Source organism: Leuciscus leuciscus (assembly GCF_965113295.1).
Source record: "Leuciscus leuciscus genome assembly, chromosome: 6".
Lineage (NCBI taxonomy): Eukaryota > Metazoa > Chordata > Actinopteri > Cypriniformes > Leuciscidae > Leuciscus > Leuciscus leuciscus.
In genome coordinates this window covers 10,373,870-10,387,166 of record NC_138730.1, presented here as the reverse complement: position 1 = coordinate 10,387,166, position 13,297 = coordinate 10,373,870, and the positions used below count along the sequence as shown (strand labels likewise).

Sequence of the window (13,297 nt, the reverse complement as noted above, 5' to 3'; positions counted from 1 at the left end):
AACCTTCATTTGTATCAGCCATGCTTAAATTCGTTTTTAATCTGTTATAGTTTTGATAATGTGTATGGCCTTAATCTTAAAATAATATTCTTAGTCTTAACATGATCATGTTTCACGTTATGGTCCTGGGGGTGGCCACTTTCATCAGAAGAAGTGAGCTAGCTTCTAAGCGAATTCTGAACGGACCGCCACGGCAGACCTCTTTGCGTGATCACGAAGGTAGGCTAATGGCTGAATCAAAATTTATAAGCAAAATCACGGGAATCAATAGCCTAATACTGCCCAGTTGTGCTAAAATAAATATCATGAGACGTCCATCATCAGATGAATGATATGGAAAAGTTAAGTTAGAGCCGCTAAAGCCAGTGCTACTACCCATGCGAACATGAACACTAAGCTTTTCCCTCCAAAAATATAGCTTAAAACTTATCTCCAAATGCAAAGCTGACATTAACAAAATGCAATAATGCAATAACAGCTGAAAAAGTACTTGGGTGTGTGTTTTATTTTATATTTACCGTTCAATAATGCAATCGCTGCTGTCTGTCCCATAGAAGAACATGACAGCCAGCGTACGTTTTGGAACTATTGGGGCTTACATGAACCACGTGACAGCCATAGCGGCGACATCAAAGAGTGTCGCAACTCTCTCTCTCTATGGCTCTGGCCTAGGCTACACAAGATAGGCATTCATTTTTCTCAAGACAAAAAAAATAAAAAAAACTCACCTAATCAGCCCAGACATAATGCGTTTTTTTATTTATTATAACAACAACTGTATTTAACATTGTTCATTAGCTAGAGATCATCCGTTCACGTGACGCTATGGGAACTGTCACATCACATTTACAAGCGCCAAAACGGTATTTATTGCTTGAATTTCGAAATAAAATTGACAGAATCTGAGAGATGAGATTATTTTTTAGTAGCCTGCTCTGTCTTGTCTGTGTCCTCTTTGCTTTGCGATTTTACTGTGCGTGAGAAAATTGATGTGTGGCGTCACGTGAGAGCGTGAATGCGTGAGAGTTGGCAGCTATGGCCTTAGCAGACAAATCAAATGAAAAACTAAACAGTGCGAGCGAGGCTACATTAGTCACATTAGAAAATGAAGTTGTAGGTCGTGTTTGAATAATTACGTATCTTATTTATCTGAGGTAAATTAAACCAAATACTCACGTATGCTCGATAAAGAATTAGACAGCACAATGAGCCCATCGGGCGGTTGAATTTAAAAGACTGACTTTCGCGGGTTTCCATGGTAACGTCGATGGTGGGCGGGGTGCTGAACCAGAGAACGCAGGGATTAATGCATTATGACGTCTGATAATTCCATGTAGCCTGGGTGTCTCTGTGTAGTCTTGCTAATTATTTAGTCTCATATGCCATGTATTTACCAGGAGATGAAAAATAATTCAAGTGGAATAACAATATTTGGTGCTGAAGGAGACGGAGCTGAGCTCCGGCATGGTGTGTTGTGGACCCGAGGAGGCGGAGCTGCGCTCCGGTGCGCTCCGGCCCAATTTAACCTATGCACACACCTGAATTTCACAGAGGAAATGCACCAATTCTGCGCCGCTGAGAAGAGGAGAGGACTCGGAGAACTGTGCTGGACTGGAGAGAGTGAGAGAGATCAAACCGCGCGCTCACTCAACCGTTGAGCTGTCGTCACGTCAGAGGGTGGGGGAGGGGTGCATTGTTTTAAAGGTCCCATGACATGAAATTCTCACTTTCTGAGGTTTTTTAACATTAATATGAGTTCCCCTAGCCTGTATATGGTCCCCAAGTTTCTAGAAATTTGAATCGGTGTAAATCGAGCTTTTTCTATCTTTCTCTGCCTTTGAGAAAATGGAAGCTCAATCGCGCTGATCTTGAATCTCCTCTTTGTGACGTTATAAGGAGGAATGTTACCTCCCCTTTCTCTGCTTTGCCCGCCCAGGCGCCCAGAGAATATTTCCCGCCCATGAGAAAATAAGCTAGGAAGTAGGAACGCGCGCGCGCGAGCGATTTTAGTTTGTCTACGAGAGATAACATGGCGTTTGAGCGAGCGAAGCACAATAAATTTTCAATAATTGGATGTATAAATGAACACCGAAGCCTTTTTTTAGTTCCTTCATCCAAGCCACAGAAGAACCAGTGGATTCATTTCATTTTCTCTGGAAATGCGCCGACACAAATTCCGAAATTTTTGCATGTCTGCGGCAAACATTTCACAGACGACTGTTTCGTCAACTTGGGACAATACAGAGCTGGGCTTGCTGAACGTTTGAACCTAAAGTCTGGATCAGTACCAACTCTCTTTGGCTCAGCTACTACACACCTCGGACAAGTAAGTCAACTAATGATATATAAGTGTGTTGTTTTACTGTTTATGGTTACCTAGATTGTTACACGTAGAATGTGGCTGTAGCATTACCTATGCAGTTAGCTGCTACTTGCGCTAACGTAAAGGTAGACAGCATTAAGTATGTGTGTGAATACACACACTGTAACGTGAGTGTTGTACACTTCTTTGTTATTTTGGATAACCGTTTTCCTGTTGGTTATATGTCGCGCGCGATATCCGCATTTCAAGATCGCAGAGCTTGATGTAATTGTAATAAGATAAATTACAGACGTTACAGATCTCTGTGTACTAGAACACCTAGGCTCAAAAAACTGTTTTTCCCCCATGCAATCTCCAGCTTAAACAGCTAACACAGCAATTAACACCTGTTTTATTATCAGCACGTAAAACACTTTTCAACTTTTATTTATAGAGCTGTACACAATGCACAAATAAGTCTGTTTCAGATCTGTTTCAGATGTCTACCACAATATAATTATATATATATATATACACACTGTATTACTTTTAAGATATGAAATATAAATTATGTAAACAAATTATGTAATATAATTTTGTCATTTCATAGATCTAATTTTAAGTATTATTGTTATTCACTAAACATGCTTATCTTCTATCTTCTTACAAGTTGCTCATGTAATATATACAAAGTAATACATTGAGTACTAATTTGACCTTTTTGTCTCTATACAGGCCAGCACATCAAGTGCTTGCTTTCAGCTGCCTCTCTCAAGGGATGTTGCCTGCCAGACAGATGACCTGGAAACACATACTGTAGGCACACAGCTATCCTTAAAGACTCTGCAACCCAAATTTAAAAGTGAAGGTATGTACCTACCACCTGTAAATGCATTTACTTTTGATTAGTAGGTATTCTGCCATTTTTTTCTTTGCTTTCATGTGTTGTCATTAGACTTTCCTAATTAAATTATATTTGGGACGCAGGTGTTCAGGCAACTGTCTCCTGCAAAAATTTTGGTGTTGGGACGACCAATGCAGACCCTCTGTGCCTGTCATCGACACCTTTAAAAAAAACACACAAAAGACCTCGTCTAGACCTTGATGAACTGTTCGAGGACAATCCATTGGAGGGCAGCTCTTTAGTGGAAGCTTCAAGGGGACATGATTCCACTTATGATCCTGCAGACTCCATCACTGCATCGTTATACTCCAGTCAACAGTCGTAAGTTACTGAGTGTTTAAATATATGTGTGGCTCGCATTCTAACATAAAGGATTAGTCTCAGTGAGACTGTTGTTTATAGCATTCTTTTATGATTTTTTATGTGCATAATAATTATTACACCAGTCGAAAACAGGGTGATGGTTTACAGTTCAGTCCAGACGAAAGCTCAATCTGTTTAAGTAAAAATGTTTTTTCTTTTGTCTTTGGTTTGATATAGTGAAGATTCATCCACTCCCACCCACAACAACAAAAAGTACATAGTGTATGAGAACTGCATCATGGACTTGTTTAATTTATGTCCGGTCTGCACGCGGGCATGCAATGTGAGGACCCAAAGGCTGGGGACATTCCTGTCTGTGAAGCAGCTGTGCCCCCATTGCACATTTTCAAGACAATGGAATAGCCAGCCTATCCTTGGTAGCATGCCAGCTGGAAATCTGAACCTTTCTGTCGCCGTTTACCTGAGTGGTGCATCGTTCATACAAATCGAAAAGGTAAATGATGTGCAACTGTAGTTTTTTTTTAACTGAATTACTTCGATTTAGCTCAAATTACATGTATTATTTATCCACCCACATTAACAGGTCTTCAATACAATGAAGCTACAGTTGTTTCGGTATAAAACATTTCGCCGCCATGCCAGAGCTTTCATTGAACCCGCAATTATTCACCACTGGAAAGTCTCACAGGATCTGAATCTGCAGCGGCTAAGTCAGGAGGAAAAAGTTATACTTGGTGGTGACATGAGAGCTGACTCTCCAGGTATTGATACTTTACTGAAATAGTGTAGTTTATACATGGGTTACATATTGTTTGAAGTTAAAAGGAGTGAAGTGAATAAAATGCCAGACATAATACTGAATGGTGATTACTAATGTCAATATTTGAAAAAAACAACAACAACAACAGGGTACTCTGCAAAATATGGGAGTTATACAATGATGGATCTCAATACTAACACCGTTGTGGACATTCAGTTGGTTCAGGTGAGTTGTCAAAAAATATGTTTTAAAGTGGTTATTGATTTCAATTTGAAAATCAAAGTCTATAATGCATTTTCAATTAACATATTGTTTTTCTGTGTTAACAGAGCAACGAGGTTGGTGGTAGCTGCCACATGGAAAAAGAGGGCCTGACGAGGAGTCTAGCATTACTGGAGTCGCGTGGCGTCAACCTTGATTGCATTGTCACTGATCGTCATCCACAAGTACAGAAGTTCCTCAGGGAGAGAAAAATAACCCATTACTATGATGTCTGGCACATGGCAAAAGGTATATTGTCAGTGCCAATATGGATCTGCTTGATGTCCATAGTCCATTATATCATACAAAATCTACCAGATAATCACCAGTGTATGTGACACCCACGTCACAGCGGGTTGTTATGGGTTAACTAAGTGGAATGTATTTTGCTTTCATTGTAGGACTTTCAAAGAAACTGGAAGCAATCAGTAAGCAGAAAGACTGTGAGATACTCAAAAAGTGGATGAAAAGCATCAACAATCACATATACTGGACTGCAGCTGGCTCAACATCCGAGCCAGAGAGAATTGCAAAGTGGAACGCAATCCTGAACCATGTTCGAGATGTCCATACACATGAGGATCCTCTTTACCCCAAGTGCGAGCATGCAATCCGCAAGACAACTGACAAGAGTAAATGGCTCCAAGCAGGTATTTCATCAATATACAGGCTAAATGACAAAAAAGTAAATGGACAACTACACAGTTATTTAGTCACTTTCAGAAATTTACCTGAGATCAGCGCTGTAATATTCTGTACTGTATTGTTTTCTAATATATTTTCTTATTGTCTGCAGATTCTCAAGCTTTCAACAAGTTGGAGAAGTTGCTAACAAACAAAAGAATGCTGAAGGATGTTGCAAAACTGAGCCCCCACCACCAAACTTCATCGTTGGAGGCTTTCCATGCCGTCATCCTTCGTTTTGCCCCAAAGAATGTTGTCTTTACCTTTATTGGAATGCTGTGCAGGTAAAATAAAGTTTGTTTACTACGATATTTTAGGCTACTATTCCCAAAAGTATTGTCAATATCAACACGTTTTGTCTTGTATTTCCAGGCTCTACCTGGCTGCTATGCATTATAATGAAAATGCAGACCGACCACAAGCAGAAACAGAGGAAGGTGTACCTCTCTTCAAAATCTCCTTTCCAAAGGGTAGGAAGGGAGAGTGCATAGCTAAACCTCAAAAGACACAGCCGACCTTTGGTAAGGGTTCAAATCAATTCAAACAACACATATTTTGGAATTCTCAAATGTATTTCTTTAATACAAATAAATAATAAACAAAAAAAAAACATAAAAACAAAACACAACCAATTGAAACGAAAAATTATATTTGTGCTTGTGTTTTATTATACAGGTTATGTTGCTAACCTGATGGACCTAATTTTTGAGGAAGTCTTTGTCAACCCTACGCCATACACTGATGCGCTGTTGGCCATCCCTGTCCCAGAGGACCTATCAGCGCAGTATGAGAAGCCGGACAAGGACGAGCTCATTGCCAGCTTTGTGTCAAGGTTCAAACGGGGGGCAGTTTAAACCCAACGTAGTGTCCTTCCTCATCAGGAAACACTGAGCGGATGCGCAGGACCACACAAGCTGGAATAATGACCCGGATTCTGCGTCCCAGGAGGCCCCAGCACCAGCTCACAAATGAACGATAGGAGAGATACCTGTAGCGACTGAACAGAAATTATTGATATTTAGTTTTGCAAAGATGTATTATTATGTTTATGTTTGCATCTTCAATGCTTGTTTTTATACAAGCATTGAAATAGCTTTTTTTTTTATAAAAAGCTTGATTTTTATAGTTTCTTTTCCCTCTGATGTAAGTAAATCTTGACACTGCCTATACTATAGAGTGAAAATTAGGCTCAATGTTTGTTGGTGGAATAAAAAGTCAAGACTCAAGACAAGACTTTATTATTTTATTAACTTATGTAACAAAGCACAACTTACTGGTGTATTCCTCTCAAACGTAGAGGACCATAGTCAGCTTTGTATATTTGGCCAGCATTCTGCAAAGAGTAGACATTGAGGCAGACAGGCTCCAATCCAGGATGGTCAACCATACATGTGAGCTGTTCTTCGACCTCCCGTAGTCTTCTAGTAACCTAATTACAATTAGAAAAGGTAAGTGTCATTTTTAGGCACAATTAGTTGTCAAATGAAGAGATAAAGTAGTTTACAACTTAGTGGTGAGAATGCTACCTGAGGTATCTCCAAGCAGCAAATATTCTCAGCTTCTGTGGGCATGGTAGCACATTTTTCACAACGGCACCTGTACAAAAAGGTATATGTAATAATGGCTTTTTTTATTAAAACTAACATCATAAAGTATGATTTTTTTTTTTTACTTTGAGCAATTCTAGAGCTATAATTGATTCTTCTTAGGAGCATACAAAACAAAACAGCTCCTTGGAAAAAATTGAATGTAATAAACAAAGGTTTGTTTTAGTTCAGATTAACATTTGAGGGCAGCAATTGTATTCATAATGTCAAAATAAAACCAACGTAATGTTACTTAAAGGCATTATAGCCTACTATTCCTGCCATTACGTTTGGCATTTGATGTCAATGTTGTGGTCGCGCCGGCGTCTCTACATTTGAAATAAAGAGAACCGAAAGCCTCGTACCGAACGGTTCAATACGAATACGTGTAACGTTAAACCCCTAATATATATATATATATATGTATATGTATGTATGTATATATATATTATGCAGGTGTTAAGTAGAGTTAAGTTAACTCTTGAGGAGTAAATCATTGCTTGTGTAACATGACTTCAATATATGACATGGAGAACTTTGTCATTAAAAAATAATCCACATTACAGTCTTCTCTAAACTAGAAATATTACTAATATAAATGCTAATACAGCTTTAAAACAATAGCAAATCAGAGCGACATGAAAAACAAACAGTAGGTTAGCGTTAGCTACATGATAATAACTGTAAACCATCAGAATAAAGTACCGTATCCAGACATAATATTTTAAACTAACCATTCGGAAACGTCCTGCTGGAGCCGCTGAGTTGCAACTTCTTCATCCGCTTCTCCATCTGGATCGGATTCTGGGTCAAACTGAAATGCTTGAACGACTGCGTGTCTTCGTGCCATTGCAATTATCCAACGTAAACATGACATTTGTGGTACCGTTGCCGCAAGATGGTCAAGGCCACACCCACCCTCCACCTTGCTCCGCCTTTCTCCTCCTCATTAGCATTTAAAGCTATAGACACCGAAACGGCCCGTCTGAAGGAAGCTCAATTTGGGACTGGCTTATAGTGGCTATAATTCTGCACAGAGGCTGAATTTTTGGAAAGAGATTTCAGATACTGTACTAGGGACCACTAAGGCCTATATTAAAGCCTACAAAAAGTAGCATGTCATGGGACCTTTAATTGAGTAAACTTAATCAATTGCTTATGCGTGTTAAATATTAATAATATTGATTTTATCTAAGTAATATTTGTGGTTCTTGAAACAGATTAGTTTAATTATACATTCTCAAATATTGTGATGGAAATTTCACAAATATATTAGCTCAGTGTATTTTAAATAAATAATTGGTTAGTCAAATTTAAATTATTTTAGTGAAAAACTTCAAACTTAAATATAACTGTAAATTTCAGACAAAATTAATTGTTGGAGTTTTAGTCAATTATTCCGGTATGTTCAAATGATATTCAGAGATTTTATTAAGTTAATAAAGTTAAACATTAATGTGATATTTACTAAGCCACTGAATTATTCTTTAGAGTGATACGCATACGAATCACTTCGACATTTAGGAAAGTTTTATGTTTGTAGGTTAAGAATAGAACTGTTGTATACCATAGTAGTACTGTGACAAAGTTTAGAGAAATTGTCACAAATGAAAATGAAATCTGGTGATGCAGGATTTAAAATGAAAACTATCGATATGTGAAATATGCAACTGTATCTTGTAGAACACCCTCTAATAAATAATTTTGTAATTAAAATGTGTGCTTGTGTGTGTAGTTTAAATGTTGTGTTTCATCTAAGGCTGATTATACACAGTATTTATACAGTAACCATGATTGACTACAGACATAGGCCTCGACTTAGGACAAGATAGGAACAAGCATGAGTGAAGTACAGCCTTATACTGATTGGTAAACTGCACTGTGTTTTATACACGTCCATGCTGGACATTCATATTAAATTAGCATTAATTTCCTATGTTTTTACATCATGAAAATCTATATGGCTTTAGTTGTATGGAGGACATAATATGATTAAAAATACATGAATATTATGCAATATATATATGTGGTTTTTGCAGCATATATGTCCCTTACAATATTCTGTTGGAACATAATAAGAATCACAGTTGTTTTTAGCAAACCTTTTCCATATGGGTTATTTCTCAAAGTCGTTGCTGAACATTGTTGATATTTGAAATCAACCCAAACAAACCTCCGCCTCCAAAGCTAACCGCCTCGCTCCAAGTCGGTCTGCAGTGGATGCATTAACAAGGACGCTAAACAGTAATATTAATATTTCATGATCATAACCTTTCCTTTTCCAGTGATATTCCTCTAACCTTTTCTCTTTTGTAGTGTCTCTCAGCCATCTCTCTTTCTCCAGTCTTTCTCTTGCTCATTCTCTCTCCTCCACTGTCATACGCCTCCTAATGCTGATTGGCTACACATTTGTTGTTGTGTCTGGTTGTGTCTGTCCGTCCGACCAACTTTCAAACAGCATATCTCTTTCCCCAGCAGCGTTTTGTTGTTGTTGTTGTTTTTAAAACAATTGCCAGAAACCGACTGCGGTCAAGTGAGCCGTCATCTGGAAATGCTCGGTCAAGCCAGCTGCCGCCTAGATATTGATACTCGTCTATTTGTGGAATTATGGTACGGATACATGGAGGTACACATCAATTTTCAAAGGGTTTTACTGTGGAGTTTTGGAGAAAATTAAAGCAAAGTCTGTTAAAAAATTATAATTTTTATAATAAAAACTAGGATAAAAATCACATTCACAGATTGTTATAAGATACAACATTTCTCTTCAAAGTGTTAATCAAAGTTTAAATTAAGGAGGTCAGTCAATGCTAAAGATGTTTAATTGTAAACGTTAATTAATTAAATTTGAGATTTATATGGAGAAGCTGGGTAAACTTAATAGAAACTACTATTTCTATTTCTTGAAGGCAAAAAAAGCGGCAAAAAAGGCACAAACTTTATATGAACGTTTAAGAGCTCTAAAACAAAAACATCTATAATAACGCTCGAAAAAACAATACATTTCACAACAAAAAAATTTGAAAAATATGCACAAATAAATAGCTTAAGTAAATTAATACTTATCCTTGCCTAAATACAAAGACTATAGAAATGCATAAATGTGTAAAGACATTTTTAAAAAGTATTATATCACATAACATGAATGATTGTGGAAAATGCAAAAGCAAAGGACATGCATAACTTAGGCTATGTTTACACGGAAACGATCTGAAGAGAAAACGCAAAAGTGGCGTTGCATTATCACTTTTTATTCTGCGTTTAGACGAGCGTTATGGGGGGGAAATCTGCGTGCATATGGTGACGCAAAAGTGTGTGAAATTCGATGTAGTATGCACTCCAGGCGGCTAGGTGGCAATGTGAAGCACTGCCGCACAACAACACCAAGTCCGCGCGCCTGCGTACAACCTAGCAGTCTAGAAGACTTTTGCGTTTTTACCCTTTAGACGGGAACGCAACGGTGGAGCGTTTTCAAGATTTCCACTCTGGAGGGTGGTTACACTTTTTTGCGTTTTTAAGCCCCAAAAAAACGTCTAAACGAAAGGCACATCTGATAAAATATTTTTACGTTTTCACCTGCGAGCGTTCTCGTGTAAACAGGGCCTTAAAGTTGGGCATCATGCAACATGCAAATAAGGAGGGGCTGTCAATCAATCATCATTAACTGAGGCAAAACTTCCTCTGTCATTGGCTACTGATGATTGCAGTAATCATTACAGCAATCATCAGTAGCCAATTACATGCACTATTACAGTGTAATGAGTTCATTCTGAAGAGTAGGCTATATAAATAGCACACAATGTAGGCTATTTTTTAAGCAGTGTTTGCTTGTGTTCGGGGATCTCTGGTAGGCCTAATTGCAAGTTTAACTCCTTTACCTGCTTTCATCAATAGTAATTTTATGATGATGTGCAATTGCAGTGCTTTCACAACGATCAGACAATGTTTTAAATTCCAGTTTAAGCTAAGGATTAGGAAAAAACTAAATTTCAGATTTGCATTTTCCCAGCCATTTAGTTATTTATTTATCTCATCTCTCACACACGTATAAGTAATTATTTATGCAGCAATGTGTGGAGTTGTGTAGGCAATTCGTTAATTTTGTTAGTGTTGATGGAAAGTTTTTTTCTTTCTTCAAAGCAGACCAGGAGACGTTGGGATCACGTTCAAACAGAAGAGTTTCTTTATTGAGAACTCCGCTGTACGTGGCTGCAGGAATCCTACAAAATCTAACTAAGGGAACTTTACATGGTATCTTATAGGCATTTTAGGAGGAGGGACTTTTGAAGGTGGAGACAAATTCAAACAAAGCATGTAATCGGTTTAGGTAACACTCTAGACTGAGGGTCTGGCCAATCCTAATTCAATCAGCATAAGGCTCCAAGAGCCATTTGGGTCCGAATGCCATTTGCAGAACAAAAGGTGAGATTCTCAGGGAATCATTCATGTGCTAATCCCATCAGTCTGAGTGAAACTGGGGCTTCAAGAGCCATTTAAAGACAAAAGGTGACTTACAATTAGGCATGTGCCGGTATCACATTTTCATGCTGCGATTAATTGAGTGATCTTTCATCACGGTATACGGTATTATCACGATATTTTAATTGCACATGAGAAACAAATGGATTGGGGGGGGGGGAGGATGCAAAAAATAAAATAAAACTTGCATCACAAGGTGTAATTGTGATTGTCAAAACATTTGGTAAATAAACTGAATTTTATTAAGTTTAGTGACAACATGTTACAATGATTACATGGTACAATGACTGGTAGGCTACTGTTTGTATTGCTTAACACAAATTTAACGATTTCAATTCAATACTTGGGATTTGATTTAAATTTTGATTCAATATTGACTAATTTTGGATAAATATTAGGAAGGCTACAGTAGATAGCCCACATGTTATTTTTTTCTCATGAAAAAAAAAATATCTCACATAATGCTATGTAACCATATAGAGCCCTATCAGCTGGTATTATTAAAGGTTACAAATAACTAATTAAATCAAATATAATGTGGTTTTCATTATAATAACAATTATGTAATGACACACGTAAAAAATATAATAAATATGTAAAAAAGTGCAGTGCACATATTCAGCAAAATACTCCTCTTTATCTATATGTTTTAGTCATCTAACATGCTGCTGGTCATTAAATGGTTTAAATGTAACGTTCTGTGACACAATTGTTCTCCTGTTTCATATCAAAAGTAACCTGCTCTGTCTTGTTTGACGGTCTTCGTGTCCTCTTTGCTCCGCGATTTTTCTCTGCGTGAGAAAACGGATGTGTGGCGTGAAGTGTGAAGAGTCTCGCGCTGAATGCGTCGAGTTGGCAGCTCTGCTTTTAGAAGCGGGATGGATCCGGATAGATCGGCGGCGGCCATAGACTGTAGGCGGTGGCGTTCCTCCTTCCGCCATGCTGCTTCTCCATGTGAGGACTGTTTACATTAGACTAGAAGTGCGCACCGGCCGCATGCTTATACACGTGGCGATTGTTTACATCAGAGTGCGCACGTGTTTCGCGCAGCATATACGCAGTGTTTGTTTAAGCGGTTGATGGAAAATAAGCTATAATGCGCGTTCTAAAAATCTAAATTCGGATCTATTATTTTTCACGGTATTTTGAAGTGCCCGCGATAACAATATCGTGCATATTCATTACCGCGATTTATCGCATTACCGAATACCGGCACATGTCTACTTACAATAGAGAAAAATAGGACTTGCAGAAACTGTTGTTACTATTATCCTAACCTAACCTTAAAATGCTAACTTCAATGTACTCAACTTTTACTGTTGCAACCTAAATTAAACATTTCATAAATTTGTAATACAACAGTGTCTTGATTTGTTCATTCATTGTTTTGCAGGATTCGCTTTCAATAGGCCTATTCCAGTTCTCACTTGATTTTCAAGGATGAGTGCGCACAGGTCAGCATCCAATCAACCAAACAATCTAAAATGCTGTGTTTATGAACACCTGTACAAGTCGGACGATGATAGGCTGATGTGTGGTATAAAAGACACTTTTTTTTAAAAACTGTTTTATCAATTTATATCTATAAGACACTACATAACGCAATGCATTTTAATTATCGGAATGATTGTATTTATAATATATAATTTATATATATGAAGAGTTCAGATGCAAAAGCCTCTAAGTGCCATCTGAAAATTTATTCTAGAATGATCATTAATCTTTTTTGATCTTTCTCCTTTTTGCCTCTCTCTCACACTCATTCACACACATACTCACACCCACTCGTTCTCTCAGCTGATCCTCATCGCAATCAGCGTTCACGCTGTTTTCTCTTCCCTCCTGATTTTGCCTACTACTTTTCTAGCCTACCTCTCTCCCTGTCTCATTGCCAGATTATTGTTACTATTGTATGGCTCGTTCCTGTATGGTCTACCGTTATTCCTCTACTGGATACCTGCCTTGTCTTGTCTTGTCCTACCTCGTCTCCGTGTTAA

The 13,297-nt window shown here is 37.9% G+C and overlaps 1 protein-coding gene across 1 annotated transcript; it reads left to right on the top strand.

Moving 5' to 3' along the window:
* The first annotated feature begins 4,630 nt into the window (after window positions 1-4,630).
* On the top strand, window positions 4,631-6,314 carry LOC309500473 (uncharacterized protein). The gene is made up of 5 exons (XM_082172085.1): window positions 4,631-4,800; window positions 4,953-5,201; window positions 5,348-5,519; window positions 5,608-5,756; window positions 5,911-6,314. The coding sequence occupies exons 1-5, from the start codon at window positions 4,647-4,649 to the stop codon at window positions 6,087-6,089; spliced, it is 903 nt and encodes a 300-aa protein (XP_082028211.1). The 5' UTR covers window positions 4,631-4,646; the 3' UTR covers window positions 6,090-6,314.
* Window positions 6,315-13,297: the final 6,983 nt, after the last annotated feature.